This window comes from Misgurnus anguillicaudatus, chromosome 11 (assembly GCF_027580225.2).
Source record: "Misgurnus anguillicaudatus chromosome 11, ASM2758022v2, whole genome shotgun sequence".
Classification (NCBI taxonomy): domain Eukaryota; kingdom Metazoa; phylum Chordata; class Actinopteri; order Cypriniformes; family Cobitidae; genus Misgurnus; species Misgurnus anguillicaudatus.
In genome coordinates this window covers 14,458,165-14,484,116 of record NC_073347.2, presented here as the reverse complement: position 1 = coordinate 14,484,116, position 25,952 = coordinate 14,458,165, and the positions used below count along the sequence as shown (strand labels likewise).

The 25,952-nt window shown below is 37.2% G+C and overlaps 1 protein-coding gene across 14 annotated transcripts in view; it reads left to right on the top strand.

The window, feature by feature from the left end:
- The window catches only part of slc4a11 (solute carrier family 4 member 11), an 81,045-nt gene extending 55,367 nt beyond the window's left edge, over positions 1-25,678 (top strand). For 10 of the 14 annotated variants that reach the window (XM_055169993.2, XM_073873097.1, XM_055170000.2 and 7 more), the window contains 13 exons: positions 1,262-1,321; positions 1,640-1,724; positions 2,030-2,155; positions 2,249-2,362; positions 5,095-5,227; positions 5,338-5,411; positions 8,453-8,678; positions 8,790-8,896; positions 12,089-12,254; positions 14,395-14,568; positions 14,703-14,898; positions 15,150-15,319; positions 23,639-25,678. In XM_055169993.2, the coding sequence (XP_055025968.1) occupies positions 1,262-1,321; positions 1,640-1,724; positions 2,030-2,155; positions 2,249-2,362; positions 5,095-5,227; positions 5,338-5,411; positions 8,453-8,678; positions 8,790-8,896; positions 12,089-12,254; positions 14,395-14,568; positions 14,703-14,898; positions 15,150-15,319; positions 23,639-23,705 (1,698 nt within the window). In that variant the 3' untranslated portion in view covers positions 23,706-25,678. Of the gene's footprint in view, positions 1-1,261; positions 1,322-1,639; positions 1,725-2,029; positions 2,156-2,248; positions 2,363-5,094; positions 5,228-5,337; positions 5,412-8,452; positions 8,679-8,789; positions 8,897-12,088; positions 12,255-14,394; positions 14,569-14,702; positions 14,899-15,149; positions 15,320-23,638 lie in introns of those variants that run through there. The other 4 variants (XM_073873096.1, XM_073873098.1, XM_073873100.1 and 1 more) reach the window with 2 other exon arrangements.
- The last annotated feature ends 274 nt before the right edge of the window (positions 25,679-25,952 follow it).

The window sequence follows — 25,952 nt, the reverse complement described above, 5'->3', positions numbered from 1 at the left end:
GACAGAAGTCTTACTTACCACGTGCAACTCGTCATGACCCGGTTGGGAAAATCCACCGCATCAAACACACACGCAAAACTCTGCTGCTACCCCGGATAATAAACTATATCCATTGTTTCCATAAGGCTGGCTTTCTTCTCCTTACATCCAAAACCACACTTCTTCTTTCATGCCATTGTTGAGTTTTAAAATTAAACAAAGCTGTGTCGCGTGATAAGATGTTTGCAAGTTGTAGCGTCTCCCGCTGATTGACGGGTGGGTGGGGTTTTCCGGGGGAAGTGCCCATATAAAGAAGTGATACGTATAGAAAATCCCTGAAACGTCAGCTGGACCTGTAATCGAAAAAAACTTTCTGAAACAAGTACAAACCCTGGCGAAGTGCATTCGGCACAGAAATACTCTGTAACACGCCCAACTGCTTTTTTGACACTTTGTTTACGTTTAGCATGAGGAAACAACTCTATAGTGTTACTAAACTCGATGGAAAAGCTAACCAATCCAAAGTAAAGTGAGCTGACCCGACCTAAACCATGATATATTATGCAATAGAAAACGCCACTAGAGCCACGGGACTTTAATTTGAAAACCTCTGGTTTATTGGACCTCCTTGTGTCAACATTTTTCTCGCACATGCGCTGTTGTACGTTTCAAAAATTGGGCTGTACAAGGACGGGTATGCAAATGACCGCGCACTCTGCTGCTGACGGACATTAGGAATTGCGGGTACGGCCATAGTATACTTGGGGAGCCATAGTATACTTTCACTAAATTCAACAGATTCACGAAATAACTAATTTTTCTGATTCAGGCTGTGAACGTGTGAGTATTTAAGACAGAAGTCATTCGTTCATGAATCTCACTACACTTGTTGCATACGTTTTTCTCAATTTTTTTATTTTTCTAGCCATCGAAGATAACACAGTTCGGGTGTCTATTTATTTTTTAGTTTTCCTTTGCAATTACATTCTCATTAAATTCACCACTGCTGAATTTTTTGAAATGTAACTTCCCTTTGCTGTTATTTTTTCTGACTTCATAGTGATGCACAAGCAACACACACACCAAGACACCTTTCTAAAGAGACTTGTTAGCTAAAACGCTTAAATCATTTCAGTTCTTTGAACTGCACATATGTCCCGAATTTTCACAGATTCAGCATTTTTCCATGTTTACAGTAATGTGTAATGCTGTGCTGATGTTGCTGTATTGCTTTTTGCATTGTACTAATGCTGTTCTAACACTGGGCTGTCTCTCTCTCCAGTCTGCAGAATCTGTGTTCTCTCATCTTCTGTCTCTCTCTCTGCTGTGCAGGGAGCCCTGTGTGAGTGCGATTACACCGAGCTTCTGTGTGTATGAGTCTGTATGCGTGCATTACTTATGTGTTTGTTTGCCTTAACACGGTATCTCTCTCCTCGCGGTGTAACGCATTGTTCGTGTACTGGCTTTTGTGTGTTCGTGTATGTGCTGTGATTCTGCAGGATCTGCTGTTTGTGTTGTTGCTCATTGCCTCACCCTCAGCGGTACCGCAGTAAATGTATTTAAATGTACTGTATGTATGTATATGTACGTGCATGCGTTCGTGTTTGTGTATGTGTGCGAGAGAGAGTAATCTTCTCTTTCTCTCTGTATGTGTGTGCAGTGTAGAGATTTCTTCAAAGTGGGCAGAGGAATCTATGAGGATCTGTGTCGTCGCCTGCCTCTCTACCCATCTGACTTCACTGATGGTGTGTGTCACACACATACTCACAAACTTTATTTTTTAAGCTAAACACAAATTGTCATGGCTCTGCATGAATCATTTTCATATATGGTGGTCTTCTCATTAATGGTTGTAGCATCTCGCATGTGGCGTTAGCAAGTCTATATCATTTTAATAGTTTGCCTTGTTTGGATGGTTCATGTATATTAACCTGGTTGGAAATAAACAAAGCCAAAGATTTGTTTATGAATCCCTGTGCACGTAATATATGCTAAAATATACAGCGCTAATATTTCTATACATGCATTTGTTTAAATGTGTTTGTTTCAGGACTAGTGGGTAATAATAAAGCCCTGGTGAAATTCATGACGACGTCCATCTTTCTCTACATTGCCGTGCTGCTTCCTGCAATCGCCTTCGGCTCGCTCAATGACGAGAGCACTCGTGGAGAGATCGGTGATCACTCGCACACATAAACAACACACATTACAGAGTTAAACAGCACACACACACAATAGACTGAGCTCTTTTCCGTCTCTTTATTGTTAGATGTTCAGAAGACGATCGTTGGACAGAGTATAGGTGGAATCATCTACTCACTGTGTGCCGGTTCACCTCTGGTCATTCCCTTGACCACAGCACCCATCGCTATTTTCATCAGTGGTATGTACAAAACAACTTATATAGATGCACATTCACATACACGCATACCTTTGCCTTAATCGCCTTTATTTGCGGTCTGTCCTAAAGTATTCCTTGTGTTTTTGGTATGTTTAGATCAGCACTCGCGATTTGTTGAATACTTTGATTGGGTAATGATGTTGAGTGTTTAGAAAAGCTCTGCGAACCGCAGGATGAGGTGGAACAAGACGCTTAATCTCACAAACAGCAGAATCGCAGTCCAACACGGCCCCCATTTGTTTGGGCAAAGTCTGATGTTTGCCCTGGCTGGGACGAGATTTCTCCCCAAAGCTCATTCCTGCGTCTGCAATCGCACACTTTCACTAGGGGGGCGGATGCTTGAATAAGATTTTGGACAGAACAGCCACGTCAGAATGTCGATACGTGTGTAATAATAATGATCGTTCCCAATCAAAGGAACTGTTTATAAAAACATTCACTGGTGGTTCTGCATAGATCAAACAAGCGACATGCACTGTAAAAAATCCAACTTCAAAATGTTCTTTCAACAAAGCTAATAAAGTAACAAAGATTTTGTTTTGTTATTTTTTGTTTACTGAATGAAATAAGCATAATCATCCTGCTAACAAATATTATTTTGTTGCCTGGACTTAATATTTAAGTGTTTGTCCAAATATTTGCCAAACTGAAGAATCTGAACAAACAATTAAAAACAATGGTCTGAAAGTTCCCAGCATGCATTGTTTGGCATGTTAACTTCCTTGGATAATATTTATAAAATAATATACTGTTTTATTGTTTGCTGGCTTTATTTATGCTGGTATGTTGTTAATTTGAGTTATTTGTTGTATTTAAAGGAAAACAACACCGTTTTTCAATATTTTACTATGTTCTTACCTCAACTTAGTTGAATTAATACATATCTATTTTTTTTAATGCGTGCACTTAATCTTTGTACTGCGCGTCGGGAATGTGTTCGCATTTAGCCTAGCCCCATTCATTCCTTAGGATCAAAACAGGGATCAATTTAGAAGCCACCAAACACTTCAATGTTTTTCCCTATTTAAAGACTGTTACACGAGTAAGTATGGTGGCACAAAATAAAACGTGGCAATTTTTTAAGCAGATAAAAATGAGAACTAAATTGTATGGCGGAAGAGCACTTCGACCTCAAACTTCTGTCAATATTACTGCACCCGAGGTCAAAGTGCTGCAATCTAAGTGCTCTTCCACCATACAATATAGTTCTTATTGTTTATCCGCTAAAAATTGCCACGTTTTATTTTGTGCTACCATACTTACTTGTGTAACTACTTATGTAACAGTCCTTAACCTCTCGACGCACACTAGCTAGGGGGTGAGATGACGTCAGTTGTTTTAACGCTGCTAACAATATCTATATAGCCTACTGTCTACAAACAATAATATTAACATTACTATACATCTTTTAAAAGTTCTACAGGTTTAGCATCAGTGTATGGTCTCTGTTTTGAGATACAGATGCTCTAGCATCATAAATGTAGTATTTTGTGACAGAAGTCCAGATGACAATATGAAAAATATAAACGGAACTTCTTACCTTTGTGTTGATATAACGATCGCAAATCGAATCCAGTCTGTTTCAGATGTGTGAATAACTCATGAAAACCATCTTATAGAATACATCCAATGACCATTTTTGTCCACAAATGCATATAATCCCTGAAATATAGATATATTGTCCATTGTTTACATCAGATTTCGCATGAACGTCTTGTAATAGAATATAATATACAATCTGAGGACTATGTATGTCGTAACACTTGTATATGAGATTACACTCGCGTTCAAACCCGCGTTCAAACTTTGTTTTGCAAAGTAGGCGGGAGTATAATACATAATATCCAAACAGCGCTGTCAAATATCATGACGTCATCTGACTCGCTTTTTCCTCCAATGACTTCATGGAAAATATTGATAGACAGAACATGTAGCAAATTAGATAACGAATCCAACAATCTTTGTGTGACGTTTTATTTCCTGGTGTGGAAACTTCATTTTATATGCTAACATAAGGATAAATAATAATAAGAACAAATGTGTATGCATGTAAACAAAAGACTTTTATGTTGGCAAGAACCTCATTTTTGGGCCTCAAACGTGAAACATAACTTCTTTAAACTTGTGGCTTTGACATCATTGCATTTCTAGGTTTCACATACATATTTATCATTAAGATTTTAAGTATTAAAAAATATGTTATGCAAAAAAAAATTACAATGTACTTCAGCCTCTCTAACTTTTTTAATTTTTAACTTAAAATAATTTTAAACCTTGAAAATGCAGCTCAACGTGTCTTCTTTCTTAACATGATACCATAGCTTATACTCTAAATGTTTTAGTAAAAACAACCCTTTTAGTGAAAGTAGGTCTTTTAATGGTTTGGGCCAGAGTTGGGGTGCCTTTTAAAAGGTTAAATAGGGAAAACATGGAAGTGTTCGGTGGCTTCTAAATTCATCCCAGTTTGGATCCTAAGGAATGAATGGGGCTAGGCTAAATGCTAACACATTCACGATGCGCTGTACAAAGATGAAGTGCACGCATTGAAAAAAGATAGGTATGTAATAATTCATGTAAGTTAAGGTAAGAACATAGTAAAATATTGAAAAACGGTGGTGTTTTCCTTTAAAAGAATGGTGTTTGTTCATTGTTACTCTTTGCATGTTTGTGATAACACAAAAGACCCCTTAACCCTGTGTTTTGCTTCTGTGTAGTGATTAGGGGGATCTGCGATGATTACGAGTTGGACTTTGCAGCGTTTTACGCATGCATCGGCCTATGGAACAGCCTCTTCCTCATCATGGGAGGAGTCTTCAACCTCAGCCTGCTTGTGAAACTCTTTAAGAGGTCGATGCACACGTTCACCCATAGACTGTTTACTGGACATACTCATGCAGTCATCAGTGCTATCTTTGAGACTGATATGCCTTTTGTTTTTTGATGTTTATGACCCACAGGTCGATAGAGGAGGTGATAGCTTTGTTCATTTCCATTGCTTTTGTAGCAGATGCAGTAAAGGGCACTGTCAAGAGTGAGTACTAGATACACACATGGGTACACAGTTAAGCCCTTTGAAATTACGTGGATTTCTGCATGGATGATTCTTAGATGACAATGTAATCTTCATTATAAATATGGGGAGACCGGGGCTGGCTACCACACTCTTTGCTCCAGTGAATATTTCGTAGAATAGGTTTGAATTTGAGAAGCAATTTGATCTTGGCTGCTAAAAACTACTTTGTTATTTATATAAGATGTTGCAATGTGAGCATGCTTTTTGCTGCACTGATTGAAAAGGAGGACTTGTTTTGACATTTTAAATAATAGGGGAAAATCAGGTAGATTGGGACACATTTTGAGTTCATCAGTCAACCTAATTTCACCTAATATAATACACAAAATATCTATATTCAGCAATATGTAAACAGTAAAACATTAATAAAACAACTTACTATACCTGACATTAATGAAAAATATATTGTCTTCTGATCACAGTTCAACCAGTCAGTAAAAATAGCTGTTCATAATATTGCCGTTTCTCGAGTTTTACTACACTGTAAAAATTCCCTTTTGCACTTAAATTTTTAAGTTTAAACTATTTGGAATTACAGTTAATTTCAAATTTATTGACAAGTGAGAAGTTGCTATAAATTATAAGATAAAATTGAAATAAGTTAAGCCTATTCATTTTTATTTTTATAATTTTAAGCAACTCTTCACTAATCAAAAAAGTTGTAATGAATTGTATTTTCAAGTTGATTTAACTTAAAAAGTGCAACAAGTATTTTTTTACAGTGTAGTTTTTCTACAGCGACTTTCTACAGTGGTTTTATTTTTTATTAATATTTTGAATTACCTTTCATTTTTATATTTTTTGTTTTCATTACGGTTACTTTTTTAGTAATTTTGCTATGCGGAATTATCCTTTTTATTCGCTTTTTATTCTTTCTTTTTTTACTAATATTGCTATTTAAGTTACCATGTATTTTAGTTTTTGTTTTGGCTAATATTTTTTGTACATCAGCTTAAATTTATTTTAGTTTATTGCTAATGTTTCTAATTTTTGTTTAATTTTTTCGAAGAATATTTTAAAGGGGCACTCCACTTTTTTTTAAATGTGCTCATTTTCCAGCTCCCCTGGAGTTGAACATTTGATTTTTACCGTTTACCGTTTTACCGTGGAATCCATTCCAATCAGCTGATTTTCCGGGTCTGGCGGTGCCACTTTTGGCATGGCTTGGCATAGTCCATTGAGTCTGATAGGACCATTGGCATGCGCTAAAAAATAAGCAAAAACGCGCTAAAACTTGACCCTTCTGTAGTAACATTGTGTACTAGGAATGGTGGAAAATTAAAAGTTGTAGTTCCTAACCATATCTGCCTAAAATCGCAACTTTTAATTTTCTGTCCGTCTTAGTACACGATGTAACTACAGAAGTGTCATGTTTTAAATAGGAAAAATATCGAAACTCTTTGGTCATTTTGTGCGCAATGCTAATGGTCTAATCAGATTCAATGGATTGTGCTAAGCTATGCTAAAAGTGGTGCCGCCGGACCTGGAGATGAGCTGAATGGATTTCAAAACGGTAAAAATCAACTGTTTGGCTTTGGGGGAGCTGAAAAATTTGCATATTTTAAAAAATGGAGTGGAGTGTCCCTTTAATATTAAAACTTAATTGCAATTAACAAACATACTGTATATTTTGTAATAATTTTAGTTAACAATCCAAACCACTGCCAGAGAAAAGAATAATTAATTTAAATCAAATCTTCAAATCTTAAAAATTACTGAGATATTGGCCTTGTAATATCTTTCCTGTGTACTAGCCCCAGCCCTCGCCATAATAAATAAAAACCCACACAAAACATTTTACAGTGCCACGTCTCTATTGAACAAATGTTTTAAACAATAAGAGAACACAGAAAACCTCTTATAAGAAAGGTTTGATCTTTCATGCTGTATGGTTGGTTACATAATCTTCACAAAACAATCAATCTGGCCTGATCAGAAGTGACTTGAGAATACACCAGAAGCAGAAGAGCTCTTAAAACCTAAAACGTTTGCACAAGATTTTGAAAGATTTAGGCCTGCAGTCAGTCAGATTAGCACCATCAGTTCAGCCCCATTGTTACGTTCCAGATAAAGGGAGTCTCATGTGTAACAGAGCAGCTTCAACAAATGTCACTTGCCTATAAAAAACATTTGTTTGCTAAAGCCCAATTTATACTTCTATGTCGATTGTAAAGCATATACGCATAGATGCGAACCCTATGATGTACCTCTCCAAAATGTAACAACGCATCAGTTCTATTTGGACCGCAAGGGCTGCGATTTGTCTGTTAGAACCCCTCCCATCAGGTCAAAAAAATATGTGTCGCAATTATCATACGCAGACCTTAGTGGATAAATAAGACAAAAGTCAAACATTTGAATAAATTTAGAACCAGAACACAAAATGCTGCATACCGTTGCCAAACCTCATTGTATCTGTGAAGGATTGTGGGGGAATGTAATGATAAGGGGCTCTAGCAGCCTCAGGGTTTGGACGGGTTGGAGTCATTGAGGGACCAGTGAATTCCAAGATATACCAGGAGCAGAATGTCAAAACGTCTGTTTGTGATCTGAATCTTAATAGAAGTTGGGTCATGCAACATGACAATGATCCAGTACGCAGGAGTAAATCAACAACAGACCGCTTCAAACAAAGAAATCCTGTATTTTAGAATGGCCAAATTAAAGTCCTGACCCCACTTCGTTTGAAACGCTCTGGCGTGATGTGAAACAGGCCGTTGAAGAAAAACATCCCAAAAATGTGTAGAACGCATCGCTTGATGTTATTTGCAATAAACAAGATTCCACTTAAATAAATGTCCACATGCTTTTTCCATTAATAAACTTGATTGTTTAAACCAATTGTTCAATAAAGATGTGGCGCAGAAATAAAATACGCTTTGGAAGCCATTCATGCTGACAGATCCAAAGCGTTTACACAACATCCTGAACATTTACGTACATGTGATTTAATATGATAAAAATGAATATGACATAACTACACTTTGTATCTCTCACAGTTTTTCACGAGTACTACCACGCTCCCACCGTAGCCAATGGGACTGCAGCAGAGTTGAGTCGCATCAGTGAAAGTATACAGTTAGGGGACCAAAACCTGACGGAGACCGTGCCGGCGTCCCTCCCAGAATCCTTTATTTTGTGCACACGCGCACGGCCACTTCTCTTTCTTCTCCTTATGCTGGGTACACTGTGGGTGGGATACACTCTCTACCAGTTCAGGAGGAGGTAAGGCTGTCTCCCCGTTACACCTCACACGCGCACACACATTAATGCGTGTTTTTAAAGAGTGATAGAAGTCTATTTTGACACCCCCATCTTTCCATTTTTTCCTGGCAGTCCGTTTCTGCATGTGAAGATGAGAGAGATTTTGTCCGACTGTGCTCTGCCTATCTCGGTGCTTGTCTTCTCTTATGTGGGATCATACGTTTTCAACGACATTGCCTGTAAGTCATGTGATCACGTTATGTGTGTTTATGTTGCACTGACACTAACAGAGAATAAAGAGGTGCAGGGAGGACGTATTATTACGAGTAAGCACTTTTGGTTCTCTGTGAATGGGGTTTTGGTTAAACGCCTTAAATACGATCTTGGGTTAAAACAAAGTTAAACAATTTTATTTCATGACATAAAACACATTAGTAATTCTTTTTTCAGGATTTTTCAGGACAAAATGTCGTAAGGCATTGCCAGTGTTTAGTGTGACCTCTCTTGGCACTAAACACGTCTTGAGCGTTTTTGAGCAGAATGAAGTAAAAAGACTAATTTCTTTAAAATTAGAAATTAGGATTTTATTTTATTTAGGTTTAAGAGATCCTGCAGTTTCCTGCTATTGCTCAAGTAATATGGAAGTTTACCCTAAAAACTTAACACTTCACTTTACATTTTTATACAGTTTTTAATACTACATACACATTTCCTGTATTTTCTATTAAAGAGACTGAGAAACAATTATATATGATCACTATAACATTGCAAAAACAACAAATCTAATTCTGGCCTAAGACTTTTGCACAGTACTGTGTATATATAAACATACAATATATCAAATGTAAGAACTGTTTCATCTTACTTTCATTTGTTCTCTTTTTATCACCTCTCAAATATGGGTAGGTTTCTTTAAAAACAGCAAGTTTTGAACAAAAAGCTTAGATAATTGCATTTTTGTAAAAGGACTTTTATAAGAGATCAGATTCAGAGCGATGATCAAAACACACTATTTACTGCTTTTGGATCCATATAGATGCTTTAGTGTTTTATAGTTGGGTAAGAGTGTCACCTAGTGGATAATAGTGGAAATATGGATTGCCGTAAAAACTCATCATTGGCAGGGAAGCGTTTTCTCTTAAGCCCTATTCAGATGGGATTAGTTTTACAGGGGTAGATGGCGTAATGTTATTTTACCACAGGACGTTTGTAATATTAATGGTCAATTCGGACGGGATTAGACATCTCAGTAAAACATTCAGAAGTGGGAGGGGTAACTCGTTTGCGCAGCGCGTCACCTCCCGTCTTCACGTGCACATTACCTTGCTTCCTTATATCAGATGTGCAAACAACATTGCACAGACAAGGAAAACGCGAAACACCGTGATTCATTTCAGTTTGGGGAGAACGCCAGTTTCATAAACAGTTCCATGCCTCTGAGAAGTAAATTTGACTTTTTTTAAGTTTGTGTCATGTTATTCAGGAACTGACTTGCAATTGACTTGTTTTTCCGCCTAGAACGCAAGTAAATGCTTCTTTAAGCGCTTTTATATTTAAAAGAACCCCGCAAATTAAAAGGAAATGACGCAATTTACGTGTATATTTATAGCTGGTCTATTTGCACTGGATTCGTATTACCTGAGGTAATTTCTCTGTGACCTTTTTACAGAAGGTAAAAGTCACCGTAATCTTTACTGACATTGTCCGTAATGATTACTGACATACCGAGCATTCTTACGGGACTAAAATCACTGAGAAGCTCTGCTAAAAATTGCTTTACGCCACCTCCCTATGTAAAACTAATCCCGTCCGAATAGTACTTTAATCGACAAGATAACTCGTCAATGGTGGAAAAAGAGTTCACGTTTTTATGTGTCTCAAAAAGGGCGGTTGTTTAAAAGTTGCTACATAGGACATTAAAAGTTGTAAAAAACGTCATCATGCAAAATCTCAAAAATAATGTACAATGTTCACAATTCCCAAAAATGTCCCCTTTTAATCTATTGTTAGCTTTAATTTCAAGAAAACGCATTTAGACTACAAAATTCATAAAAGTTGTGTACATTTAGTACTGCCATAAACAAGCTATTTTACATAACATATGCTTACATATAGTCAACAAAATTATTACTGAATTTACAAAAAAACAGATCAAAAGTTCCTGTATCCTTGATTTTGTGAAATGTTTCCTGGATGATCAGCAACCGTGTTTTTACTGTTGTTCATGAGTTTTTTGTTGGAACTGTCTATAGACCATTTGCGTGTTTGCAAACAGAGATGACGTTTTTGGTGGGCGGAGCCCAACTGGTGGCAGAAAGTGACAGCTCCGCAATAGCGGTGTGAAGTGTTTTAGCGCTAAACTCTGATTTTTATGGATCCGGTGTTCTTTCGAAGTCTGTTTCTCTTTAGTGTAATGTTTCTTATAGCGTTTGTATCACGTTATGTTTATTTTTTAGATAAATTAAAAGTTTAAATAGCTTGGCTACTGATATATGTGCATGTATGTAATGAATATGTATTGTTCTTTATTGGTAAATCAATTATTTTGCAGTATGAATCACTACATATAAAAACTAAGCAATACTATCATGTATTTTATATAATACCATTTATTAAATATTTCATAGGCTTGTTTATATATTAATAACACTTTACACCATGTGTGTGTGGTATATGTATATATTTATTAAGTATGTAAACATACTAATTTTAGAACAAAGAGGAAGAAGACAAGATATAAGGTAAAAAGAAATAATAGAAAGTGGAAAAAATATGAATTTTTTAATAAATGGTGAAATTATTGCTTTTTCAGTATAACCCATTCAAATCTAAAAGCTTTCTAAATTAATTATAAACGTTATAATTATAAAATTATGGCAGAATTTTAATTTTTAGGTGAACTATTCCTTTAAATACGCCATAATGCAGCATTTAAGCAACAATTTTAGATGACATTCAAAAAACATAAAGGATTCAGTACTTAAAAATGTGTTCAAATTTGGCCCAAGAAAGCATGCCAAACTAGCCCGCCCCTACCAACACTTCAGACTCGCTTTTTACTGCCAGCACATTACAGCAAAGCCAGTCACACCAGCTAACACTACATTATGCCTCCAACTCCTCTATCATCGGTTCAGCGTGGGAGTATAACTTGGTTATCAGAGTCGAATTTTACTTCTTACCCCAGGCTCTTTAAACGTTCACCCAGCCCTTCAGTGGTGTAGTGAAGGAGGCTCATATTTAAAATGAGCTCAAATCAGAATCCCTCAAAAGACTGGTCTAGTTTTGCATGGAAATAATTAAGACCAATTGCACACGCAAATCTTAGCTAAACTGGTGTCGAGTGGGTTGAGTCGCTGCACCTTTGACCTGTGCTGAATCATGTTGTGGCTCGAGAGTTGAGCTTGAGTACCAAATGTTTTGTCTTGCAGTGCCGGTGTTTAACTTCCATAGAGGTCCGGTGTTTCGAGTCGCCCCATTCGATAAGCTGTCCGGAGCGAGTGTCCTGAGCGCTATGGGTCTGGGCTTCCTTCTGTTCCTCCTCATCTTTATTGACCAGAACATCGTTGTGTCTCTCACAAACGCACCAGAGAACAGGTTCATGTCATGCAAAATCAGCACACACCGGCAATGACAAAATTTGTAACCATGTCCGGGTTAAAGTCTCATAATCTTATTAGAAGATTGGGAGCATCAGAGTGTGCTTTCACGTTGATTTTTAATATTTGACATGACCTTACTCAAGTCAATATTAAAGATATCAAGGTTATATTTTAACACAATATGCTTTACATTCAAATGGTAAATCATGACTTCAGACAGGATCAACTTTGTTAATAATAAGTATTTGAAGAGTTTGGTTTCAAAACGCAATAAATCCATTTTGACTTATTTGGGTAAAATGTGTTTTCTATACCAAAAAGGTGACAAATTAGTGATGAAAACCACAATTTTCTGTTACAAACTTTCACATCGCATCTTTAGGTTATAAAGAAATAAAAAATTCAAATATGTAATTTGATTTGCAAAGATTTATAATAAAAACAAGTTTTTCCACAAAATGCAATAAATCCAAGTTTTTGAAAATGCTATAAATCTATTGAATCAATATATTAATGTGCATTCATCTTTGCCATTCATATTTATTTAGTTGACTAGTGATATACACTGATTAAAAAATAAAAATTAATGGCATTTACATTTCTAACAATCTGAACGCCCCTGCTTTCATGCAAAACCCTCCAAAATAAGTGTTTACTAACTTTCATATCAAATACTATTTAATCGGAATAATAACATATTAGTATCATATTTACATCTGAAATGGCATTTTTTAATAATTTAAGTTTTAATAAATGACTTGTTTAATTGTGTCATTAATGCATTTTGCACAACAACTGCATGATTATCCTATAAAATTAATGTACTTTTAAATCCATTAAGTATATAATACGAAAATGAGAAACTATAGCCATGAGATTTATTTTAATGTTCAATAATTATTATACAAATTTGCAGATAAAATTATTAGAGGAACACATTATTGCATCAAATTTTACCTCATATGTTACCATGTGTGATTCCGCGCCCCCGTGAACTCTGGCGAACTTTGCAGTTGTACCAAGATGAATCTAGAAAAATCGACTAATATAACGTTGAGACTGTCACATTTTAAACCATACATTTTCTACACAGAGGAGGTTAACTGCACATTACTGTACTGGGGTTTGGAAATGTTGTGAGCGTTTCTTACACATTTTAATTCCTTGGATAGCAAAATGCAGCTGCAACAGCAAAGAGCCGTGAGCGCGCTAAGACGCTAATGATGTCTGCGACTGCACTGACTGCAGCGCCTAGCTGCCGCCAGAATAAAGTAATGTAACACGACCAAAACGGCGAAAATCTTTGAAAAGTGGCAAGGATGCATCACAGAATTCATAATATTGTGCATATTAAACAGATTAAAAGACATAAAACTAATTAATGGACGCTTTTTTGATTTTGAGGTTCCATGCAAAATCCATTTAGCTCAACAACAAACAAAAAAAAAACAAGGGGGCACGTGCCCCCTCATTTTGAATGGGCATGATGCCTCTGCTGACTAGATACAATACTGATTTTGGTGGTAACATTTTTTTTAAATGGCGTTTATTGCGTTTTGGAACCAAACTCTTCACTTGTTTCAAACTAGATTTATTGAAAGTGGCATCAAACTCTAAAAACTTATAATTGAAACAGCATAACATTATATGACATTATCAGAAAGCTACCTGACACAACCTAGTGTTCTTACCAGGCACAGTGTGATAAAATGACAAGCGAATCATCTCACAGTATCTCTCTTGCCGTGTACACTGACGGCGATTTATAGCAACATATGCAAATGAGCAGCAACAGGACACGGCAACTTGGTGGCCAGACAGCTACCCATCGGCTGATACAATCGGATACTGCGGTTGAGTAGCAACCTCCGGCAGTTCAGCCGCTGATGCAAACAGGGATCATAATGAGACATTTTGTCGGTCTCTTGGTTTTCATTAGTAAAACTTCATTAGTCAGTATTGTATACACGTAAACCATCAAAAGCATTCTGATTGGTTGCGATTTGCTCACTGCACATCATTTGGTCTTCAGCACGGACAGAATAATTACTCGCCGCCTGGATAGGACACTAGGTCAAAGTGCGTGTAATGTTCTTGGTCAACACTGTCTTGTCGTGACTGTGTCTGTGCCGTAGGTTACTGAAGGGCACAGCGTATCACTGGGACCTGACACTGTCTGGCTTGATTAATATTTTGATGTCTGTGCTGGGATTGCCGTGGATGCACGCGGCGTTCCCTCACTCCACGCTGCACGTCAGACAGCTGGCCATCGTGGAGGAGAGAGTCGAAGGAGGACACCTTTATGAGACGTGAGAACACATCGCATTCACAATTACAATCGCTCTGTGAAGCACAAATGTCATTACACTCGGTATCAGCACAGTGATTGGTTTTAAATGATGTCTTTGTGCTTGTGTGTCTTTGTGCGTGTGTGTGTTTGTAGTATAGTGAGTGTGAAGGAGACGCGGGTGACCTCGCTCGTGGCTAACATTCTGATAGGTGTGAGTGTATTTCTGCTGCCGGTGCCCCTGCAGTGGATTCCTAAGCCTGTGCTGTACGGGCTTTTCCTCTACATCGCTCTCACCTCCATCGATGGCAATCAAATGTGCGACCGCATGGCTCTGCTACTCAAAGAACAAGTGAGTGTACGCCTGTGCGTTTGATGAAAACAAAGGCAAATCAAAGTCATGGGGATTTGACAAATAAGAAGCGAGATTCAAATAAAGCAACAGAGCGCCCTCTGCCTGTCATGGCCAGAAATGTCTCAGGATGCAGTGCTGCATTTTGATTATAAGAGCCAGTTAGTTACTTTGAGGTTTATTGGAATAACATTACGATGGAATAATTAAAGCAGAAGTCATTTCTTTTTGTTCCCCTCTCATTTTTCCAGACGTCCTATCCACCCACTCACTACATCCGCAAGGTGCCGCAGAGAAAAATCCATTATTTCACTTTCCTTCAAATGGTGCAGCTGATTTTCCTGTGTACGTTTGGGATGTACCCTCTACCGTATATGAAGATGATCTTTCCTCTGCTAATGTTTATCCTGATACCCATCAGGTGAGAAATTAAATGCATGACATAAATGACATTTATTATGTCAGGAAGGAGTGAAAGGGATAGTTTACCAAAAAATTCTGTCATCATTTACTTACCCTCATGTTGTTTCAAACCTGTATTTATGTATTTTTTTCTGCAAATGTAGATATTTTGAAGTACGTTTGTAACCAAACAGATTTAGGACCATTGACTTTCATAGTAGGAAATAAAAAAGTCAATTGTGCCCCTTACAGATAAACAGCATAAATTTTACTGTTTTTAAGTTTTTGGAACATTTTTGAAACACATGTGAAACATAATGCATAATGTGGTGACAATTTTTTTTACATGTGATCACATATGGACAACATGTCACCAAATATGATCCACTGATTTCACATGTGTTTCACATGGGATTCCCACAAAACTGTTCCAAAAACACACATTTTACATGTGAATTTGCACATGTGAAATTCATGTGACTTATCTGTAAGGGTCAGTGATGCGCGGGTCAATGTATAAACAACCCGCACCCGACCGACGTTTTCAACTAACCGCCCGCAACTCGGGCCGCAAAAAAAAAAATTGTACAGGATCCGCTCCCTTGCCCACATTTTTTAAAAGTAGTAATTGTTTAAAATAGTTAATTGGCATCTTTATTTTAAACGATCAACCGTCTGCGAGCCGGATATCATTAAAAATATTTTTGGATGACTCGTAACCGCGGGTGACCACAGGCACCCGCTCATTTCGGATCAACCCGTGCATCACTGGTAAGGGTGTTACAACATTTCTCTAAATATCCTTATTTTTGTTTAGCAGAACAAGGAAATTTATACAGCAACATGAGGGTAAATAATGACAGGAATTCAAATTTTTCAGTGAACTATCCCTTTAAGAAATTAGATGTTTTCTTAATCAGTATTTCGGTCTAGTTTTACAGTTTGAAATAAAAAAAATAATCAAAATAAAAAATTATTTGGCTATGAAGACAAATCTAAAACAATGAATGGAGTTATTTTTCATACACAGGGTGTATTATCCCCCCTCTGGTCTTTATATCGCTGCCTCTGATGAATTATTTATTATTTCCATTGGGGACAAAATTAATGGTTATAAAACGGCCATATAAATGGCCTAAAATCAAGTTAATTTTATATAAGTGAAAACACTGCCACACAATAGGGCAAACAACAGTAAAATCAGGAATGGAGTATTCCAAGCAGCATATCATTGTATTTAACAGGACCATTACAAAACAAATCGAAGAAATATTACCATTAAGAATTAGACAGCAGAAACTGCCGTCGTTAGAATCGAGGGGAACTCCCAGGACTACTTTCTAAGTCTGTTCAGTGTCGTCTGGTGACTGCTCTTCCGAGGGGCGCAAATTTAAAATGTGTTCGGAGTGTCATGTGTGTTGTTCGTGTTTTCAAAGTATGTGTTTGTTGCGTCATGTGAACCATATGCATTACGTGTTTTGTCAAAATAAGTGTCTGCTGCACTTACAAAACCATTTATGATAAAAGAGACGCTCACGTTTACAAAATACACGCAAGACACTCACTTAACAGTAAACTCTGATTACGCATGAGATTATGCGAGTATCTGGCAAATGCCAGTGTCTCTTTTATCATTAACCCTTTAGACACGTCTGCAGCAGGCACTTATTTTGACAAGACACGTGATGCACATAGGATGACTCCACGTGCAGAAAACATATTTTGAAATTACGAACAACGCACATGACGGGCTACATACATGTTGTGACGAATTTCGCATCGTGCGCCCTCGAAAAAAGAAGTCACCGGCCACCACTAAGTTTGACGTCTTGTCTAAGTAGGCTAATATAGCATATTTATTGTTATATCGAGAGTATGCTGTGCATTGCATTTTTTTCCTTTAAATATTGTGTTTATAAACAAGTGTTTTTGCATATTTGGTGCAAAGCATAGAGGGAATGCATTCTGGCATGTACAGTTCAGGTTTCGTAAATGTTTTATTAAGTTTTGTAACGTAGACCAGCTAGTCAGTGAGCGCTGTGCAGTAAAAGTAAACCTCACAAGGTTGGCCTCAAGAAGTGCTCTACCAACAGACATTACAGATCATGGCCTTTAGCCTCTTGTTAGAGCGTCCGACTCTTATGCCAGATCAGTGCGGTTTGAATCTCGCTTAGGGCAGGTGCGAGTAGGGCTGCTTACCTTTCAATGCATATTTTATTTCAACAGTTACAAGAATCAATATAAGCCAGTGGTTCATAATTTATTTTCAGAAATAAAAATATTTGAAGAACATCCCCCACCTGATTTTTTCACAAATCGCACTCTGATCATGCACTTTATATTGTTTCATTTACATGTACTGCTATTTTGCAAGTTCTCACACTTAGAAATCATGGAGGGGTCTGAAATTGTCATTGTAGATGCATGTCCGCAGTGAGAGACATAATCATTCATAAAAAAAATCCAGAAATCACAATGTATGATTTTTTAACTATTTATTTGTATGATACAGCTGCAAATAAGTATTTGAACACCTGAGAAAGTCAATGTTAATATTTGATACAGTAGCTTTTGTTTGCAATTACAGAGGTCAAACGTTTCCTGGAGTTTTTCACCAGGTTTGCACACACTGCAGGAGGGATCTCAGATCACAGATCTTCTCTAGATCAGTCAGGTTTCTGGCCTCTCCTTAATAGACCTTTCTCACAACTTCCGTATTTATGACCGGAAATACGCAATCGTCGCGGAAATCTACTTCCTCCGCAGTCAAGGCAATGTAAAAAGCCGTATCTGTTCCATTAATTCCCTGTTGATGGTGAAGTTAGACAGAAATGGATTCAGGCTATCCGGCGAGATTAAGGACCTAACTTCACCATAAGAAAGGGGAGCACTTATGTATGCAGCAGACAGTTCACTAAAGACGACTACATTTTAGGGCTCACTGGTCGGCGCTTGCAGCCAAATGCTGTCTCTACCCATTTTTCTTGGAACGAGTTCACCCCGACATACAAACATACGATCACAGACATTACCAGACAAAAATGTTAACTGATAATGATAGCATCCGGCTAACGTTATTGTTGCTACACACAAGACGTTCACTTGGACAACCATTGAAGGTAATTGGTACCATAATGCTTCATTCAAAGCAGACTATAATGTTTTAGTAAGGTAGTCTGTATCATCTACTATACATACATTATGTGTAAGTGGACACGCTAATAATGTGTCGTTTTAGTTAACAGTTCAGTAACAGTTAGACTCGCTCTCTACTTACCTAGAAATTTATGGACAAATTCTTCATGGAAAAAGTTTTCCTCCATTAGTCGTGTCACATCAGCAAATGTAATATTTGGCAAATCCGTTAACGAAGTTGTGTAGACTCTTTGATCCATTTTAAACTTGCCCGGGTTTATGTTTTTCTAGTGTGTTGACACTTGACAGGAACTCCGCTTTCACAACGATTACGTATTTCCGGTTACTGTGAGAAAGGTCTATACAGTGCTGCTACCACCCCCATGCTTCACAGTAGGGATGGTGTTCTTGGGATGGTCCTCATCATTCTTCTTCTTCCAAACACATTTATTGGAATTATGACCAAAAAGTTCTATTTTGGTCTCATCTGACCACATGACTTTCTCCCATGACTCCTCTGGATCATCCAAATGGTCATTGGCAAACTTAAGACGGGCCTGGACATGTGCTGGTTTAAGCAGGGGAACCTTTCCGTGCCATGCATGCAGAGATGGGCATAAATACATGTAAATGTATTTCAAATACAAATACAAAATACTGTGTCAAAAAATGTATTTAAATACAAATACAAAATACTGTGAGGAAAAATGTATTTAAATACAAATACAGTATTTTGTATTTTGAAAATACAGAAAATACATGTGAAATAAGTGATTCAGTGTAAGTATCGCTATTAGGCTGAAATCTATCTGGGTCTATTTCTGAATGCCAAAAAGCATTTTGATGTGTGCAACTGCCGACATAAGGCCGACATGACACCTTTATAATCATAACATGACACGTCTCATGAACATGAAGAAGATTTTATGCACATTTATGACAACTGGCATTAAGTGTAATTTGCTCAACTATGTAATTTTTAATGCAAAGATGACATTGTTTGAGATATCTTTGTTATGACAACTTGACACATAAACCAATACAACACAACTTGTTATAAATCATAAACAATAATTATCAAACTTAACAAACTACCTAGCTTTGTGGTTTAACATTACATTAAACTGTGATTTAAATGTCATTAAGTGTTAATACTATGTCAAATATTATTAATATTCGGTCAAATAAACATTATGAACTGAAGAATATTCATGACACTGTTATAAAATTATTTAACAGAGTATTAACACTTAATGACATTTTAATGATACATTCAATTTGTATCACTGGTAAAAAGTGGTCAGTTATGTTGTCTTGGTTAATGTCAAGTTGTCATGACAAGTTATGATGTATGGGTTAATGTCAAGTTGTCATACAAAGACATCTAAAACAATGTCATCTTTGCAATAAAAATGACAAAATTCACACTTATGACACTTAATGACAGTTGTCATAAACGTCCATAAAATCTCCTTCATATTCATGACACGTGTCATGTCAGCCTTATGAACACCCATTCAAGTAAAAACTTTTTCATGTGTCGTCGACCCACAACCTAAACAGTTTATATGTGAAGAAATCCACGTATTTACTTCTCACGAGACGAGTGTTTGAAAAATTATTCGGCAATCTACTTTCTCTCATCGCTGCTTTTTGATGGTTTTGAGAACAATTACTCACGAGTCGCCCTTTGTCATTTCACAGAATAATACAACGGAGAGCACGTCAAGGATAAAAGTCTTGTAGGTTTACTGAGGAGGCTGCAGGTTCAGCAGGTTCAAGCCTTAGAGTAGAGCCATGTGAATTGCAAAAGTATAAACAAGGCTTCAACTGCACAAAGCTAAAAAGAAATCAACAACTGTGTGCTGATTCCACCACTTGCCGCGTCACGTGTGAAAGGGCCTTTAAAGGAAACCCCACAGTTTTTCAAAATATTTCTATGTTCTTACCTCAACTTAGATGAATGAATACATGCCTATCTTTTTTCAATATGTGCACTTCATCTTTGCACAGCGTGTCATGAATGTGTTAGCATTTAGCCTAGTCCCATTTATTCCTTCAACATGATCTCACAAAGTTCCGTGGGATAGTCACAGATTTTTTTTGCTCATTTTTCGGTGGCATTCTCATGGATCTCCCCATATTTCCGTGGCCCTGCCACAGACTTTCTTTTCCGTGGCATTCTCATGGATTGGTTGCTCAGCTGTTTTTTCCTATTTTCAAACGATTGTCGCTTCGGTTTAGATTTAGTGTTTGCGTTAGGATGTCACTTTAAGTATTGGTTTATACTATTTTTTCTGATGTATTCTTTTATATTTTCTAGACTTTAATCAATTGTCGCCTGGCATTGGGGTTAGAGTTGGGTTTGGGTAGGGATGTCATTTTATGTAAATCTAACCATATGGTAAGAAAGTGGGACCAAACAGTTGAGTAACCAATCCGTGAGAACGCCACGGAAAAGAAAGTCCGCGGCAGGGACACGAAAATATGCGAAGACCCGTGAGAATGCCACGGAAAAACCAGCAAAAAATTCTGTGACTATGCCACGGAAATTCGTGGGAAGAATTTAGAAGCCACCAAACACTTCCATGTTTTCCCCATTCAAAGACTGTTACATGAGTAGTTACATGAGTAAGTATGGTGGCACAAAATAAAACATGATTTTTAAGTGAATAAAAAATGAGAACTATATTGTATGGCGGAAGACCACTTAGTTTGCAGCACTTCGACCTCTGACGCAGTAACATCATCACTACTGTGAAGATGTTACTGCGCGCTGAGGTCAAAATGTTGCAAACTAAGTGCTCTTCCTCCATGCATTGAAAATAGATAGTTATGTATTCATTTGTCTAAGTTGAGGTAAGAACATAGTAAACTATTGATGGTGGTTTTCCTTTAAGTCAAAAGTGTAGGCCAATTTGTCAGCGTTCCACATTCTGTCTCAGTCGTGCAACGTGCAAGTGTGAATTTGAATTTCCTTTCGCGACAGTTATAATAACACAAATCACATCACACCCAATAATTCAATCGCCCTTGCTTTTTTCGTACTCCAACATTTCAATTATTGCCCACTAAAAGCTGCACAGATATATTTGCTTACCTGAACTCTGGTGTCTGGTCTGAACTAGTTGATGCATGAAAACAGCACCCTGACTGGTTGACTGGCTCAAAGTATTTTGAGTATTTTAAAAATACAAAAATACTCATCTTAAATGTATTTAAATACAAATTACATTTCATTTTTTTCAAAGGCTTTAAAATACAAAATACAAAATACTATTTTGTATTTCAAATACGTATTTCAAATACATGTATTTGAAATACTGCCCATCCCTGCATGCATGATTTCAAACCATGACGTCTTAGTGTATTAACAGTAGGGCTGTAACGAGATCTCGCGTGTCCCATTAACTCGTTCCCCGCCATTGACGAGATATCTCGTCAATCTGCAATACCGCTATTATCCACCAGGTGGCGCTCTTCCGCAACTTATAAAAAGTATTGCCCTAGGGCAAACAGCTGTAAGTCCATGTATGTTTTAAAGATCGCTCTGCATCTAATCTCTATCAAAAGTCCTTCACAAAAATTATCTCAGCTTTTTGCTCAAAATTTGGTGTTTTTGATGAAACCTACACATATTTCAGAGGTGATAGAAACAGAACACATGAAGGTAGGATGAAACTGATTTTTTTGTTTGAAAGCAGAGGGTCTGTTCTTTTATTTCATATATTGTATGTTTATATATTTAAAAAGGAGCATTTTCTGGAAGGCATTAAACTTTTGTGAAAATCATGAAAAATGCTGTGTACTATGGCGTTTTGGTCAGTAAGAAGTCCGTTATCAATCTAAAATCATTATGAGTCTGAGTCGTTTATAACGTGCATTTAAAAAAGCAACACTCGTTAATTCAAAATATTATTTATTTTCATGAAAATACCTGAAACAATTTGAAGAACAGCGATATAAATATTCCTGTAGACATTTCCTGGAATAGGGTTTGTAACGCTACTTCTTCTGTGGCACAAGTGGCGTTTCTGCATGAGTGCGCCCCCTGGCTTTTGGATATGGCGGCATTTCACCGTAATTCATTCAAATTCATTAATTGAGATTCAAATTCATTCATTCATTTTCTAATGATTGATCCAACAGTGGACCTTTTTTCACCAAGTTGCTTGGCAATTTCCCCGTAGCCCTTTCTAGCCTTGTGGAGGTTTACAATTTTGGCCCTGTCCCAAATGGCGCACTTCATGTGGACTTTTGGTCTCTTGGCCTTAAATTGCGTGTGCTCGCTTAGTCCACGAGTCAGTAGGGTGTCCCATCTGTCATTTTTACGCTTTGAAGTGTGCTCATCAGCGCCTCCTTTGCCCCCTTGATGCGGTCTTCAGCGAAGCCCGCACTGCAGCAGGCTTTGCGCACTTTACCAACCCAGAAGTCCTTGCGAAAGAGCAATCAGACCAATCAGACGACGGAAGGGAGGAGCTCACACTGACGGGTAACTTCTCTACCTATTTCCGGTGTGACGCTTGAGTCTGTCCCAAAATACGACTCTGTTGCACCCACGTGGACTCGCATTAAGGGTCCCTAAAGTCTGGACTACGTGATGTCATCAAAGTGTGGACTCTGAGGAGGACCACAAGTCCGGAGTGTGCCATTTGGGACAGGACCTTTGTCTCTAATGGTTGTATTCTTACTGATTGTATGGGGTGGACAGGTGTCTTTATGCAGCTAATGACCTCAAACAGGTGCATCTAATTTAGAATAATAAAAGAAGTGAAGGTGCACATTTTAAAGGCAGAATAACAAGTCTTTGAGAGTCAGAATTCTAGCTGATAGACAGGTGTTCAAGTATTTATTTGCAGCTGTATCATTCAAATAAATAGTTAAAAAAATCATACATTGTGATTTCTGGATTTTTTTTATTATGTCTCTCACAGTCTCTCACCTACGATGACAATTTCAGACCCCTCCATGATTTCTAAGTGAGGGAACTTGCAAAATAGCAGGATGTTCAAATACTTATTTTCCTCACTGTATGCATTTGGCACACATTTTATCAGTATGTGTGGTGTTCGCTATGACTCAAACCCATGTCCTTTTGCGTTGCTAATGCAGTGCCTTACTATTTATATTATACGCAACACTTTTATTTTGTTTTTGAAATTCTCCAATTGATTTACTGTTAACAATTGTGCCTCTATCTCAGGAACTGTCTACTGCCCAGGATCATTGAGGCTAAGTACCTGGACATTATGGATGCACAGCGCATGTGAACGCATGCACACTAGCCTCTGAGCAAAGGACTCTGGGAATTGTATTTCTGAAATGCAAAACTCTGGGAGGAAAACCAACTGATTCTGGTGTTTAACAGCAGGCGTTCTGGTAAAGCACTGAAAGAGTAAGTGAAAGTGAGAACTTAGAAAAGAAGGATATTTGAAAGAGAGAGAGAGAAAGAGAGAGAGAGAGATAAAGAGGGGAAACAAAAGCCTGTTCACAGAGTAGAAAGACAGACCGCCGTCTGACTGTTTGACTAATAAACTTGGTCAGTCGCTGCTTCTGTCATGATCTGAATTCTACACCAAAGTCCCCCTTTCTCTCTCTCTGGTCTATTCTGATGTAACCATGCATCACAATATGGATAAAACACTCGATGTATGAGACACCATCACACATCCTTTCGAAAAAATTTTCATAACAAAATTACACGAGTGTTTGCTCCATCTCTGAGCATACAGTGTTGTGTTTTTGGCACAAACACAACTGGTTTTTCAACATAAGACTGAAGTTTATCTTCAGAGTCTGAGATTTATCTGTAGCAATACCTCTTAATGCTGAATCTAAACACATGCACACACAAACAATCAATCACTCACCACCTCTCATACATCAAGTTATAAAGCTGTTTATTATACATTTTCCAGTGCAGTTTGGTACATATCAGTAATAAAGAAGTGAACATGGACCAAAAGAATACTCTCACCTTATTAGGAAACTGTCTCTCATAGCAATACAGTGAATTATTAGAGGCTATCAATATATTTTGAGGTTTGGATACCCACTGATGTGTCGAGAATGTATCATAAGCGCTGGTGTTTCAGGGAAATGGAGAAAAATAAACAGACCTTACTCACTGCTGAATGACATTTAAGCTTTGCACATCACAGGACACCACAACTGTGTACCTTGCCCAGTCACACACACACAGGCATGAAAATAAACCCGAACACACGTAAGAAATGCACTTACATGCACACGTGCAGTATTGTGACCGTTACAATATATTCGAAAACAAAGAAGGCATGCCTTTTATAAGACATCAGAACTATTTGATTTGTATTACTATTATGTCATTTGTTATGTTATTATTAAAAGCAACTAGGTCAGAGTAAGTTAAAGTACCGTTATATCCCTTCATTATAGCCGTTTTCGAATGTTTCTGAATAAGAGCCTCTCGAGGGGGAGGCCGTGGCTACGCAAACAGAATTGGAGCTTAGAGAAAGAGAGAGAGAGAGAGAAAGAGGAAAGAGTTAATGTTGAAAGAAGATTGTAAACGCACAAATAAAAAAGACGCGGTTTGATAAATTGTGTAAGTGAGCACCTGTGCACTTAATCATAGGCAATATAAGATTAAAGAAAGCTGATAGTTAGATTGAACTGATATTTGTCACGGTAAGATTTAAGCTTCGTCGAAAGAGAGAGAGAGATGGATAAAAAGCACTATTGGAAAAGTTCATTTTCTCATTTGCATTATAAGCATATAAATTTTTCTCTTTATCTTCCCTGTAACAGTATCGTAATTATTCTCCTCGAATCCTGACCTTTAGTGTAAAAACAACCTTGTTTCAGTAATCCTATTTGTCATTGGACATCTCTCAGTATTTACTGTAATATTGAAGTATTCAATTTTTATTTGTGATCGCTCACACCTGGGTGAGATATATTGACAAGTTATGTTCTGTGCTGTTTAATTATTGTTTTGGAGTTTTTATTTTCTAATCATGAATGTATAATGTGTAGATTTTTATATAGCATATATATATAAATATATATATATATATATAAAACATTGTCAAATTGATTTTGTCTAACAGATAAGCTAAATTTGTAAACTGCAATATGTAAAAACTAAGGTAAATAAGAGAGATGTTTATTGGAAGGATTGTGTGGGTTTAATAGGGGTATGCTATACACTGAAATCTAGGTCATTTCAAGCTGATTGCCAAATAAAGAGATATATTGATACCCATACGTTTCCGCTTTCCTTTTTTCTGTTTTAGACTGTATGTAGGATATAAAGCAGTTACACTTTAGATTATCAGACTATTTATTGTCATCTGTCGATGTAGCTCTGTATTTAAAGGTGCCGTAGAATGTAAAACTGTATTTACTGGGCACTGTATTTCCCCCACTTTTCAAAATCCTGTCCCCCCCACTTTAAAAGTCGTTTGTTTTGATTTTTTTAACCGCACGTTGTCTTCGCCAAGGAAGAACAGGACGGAGCAAAAGGAGAGTCTGCGCCG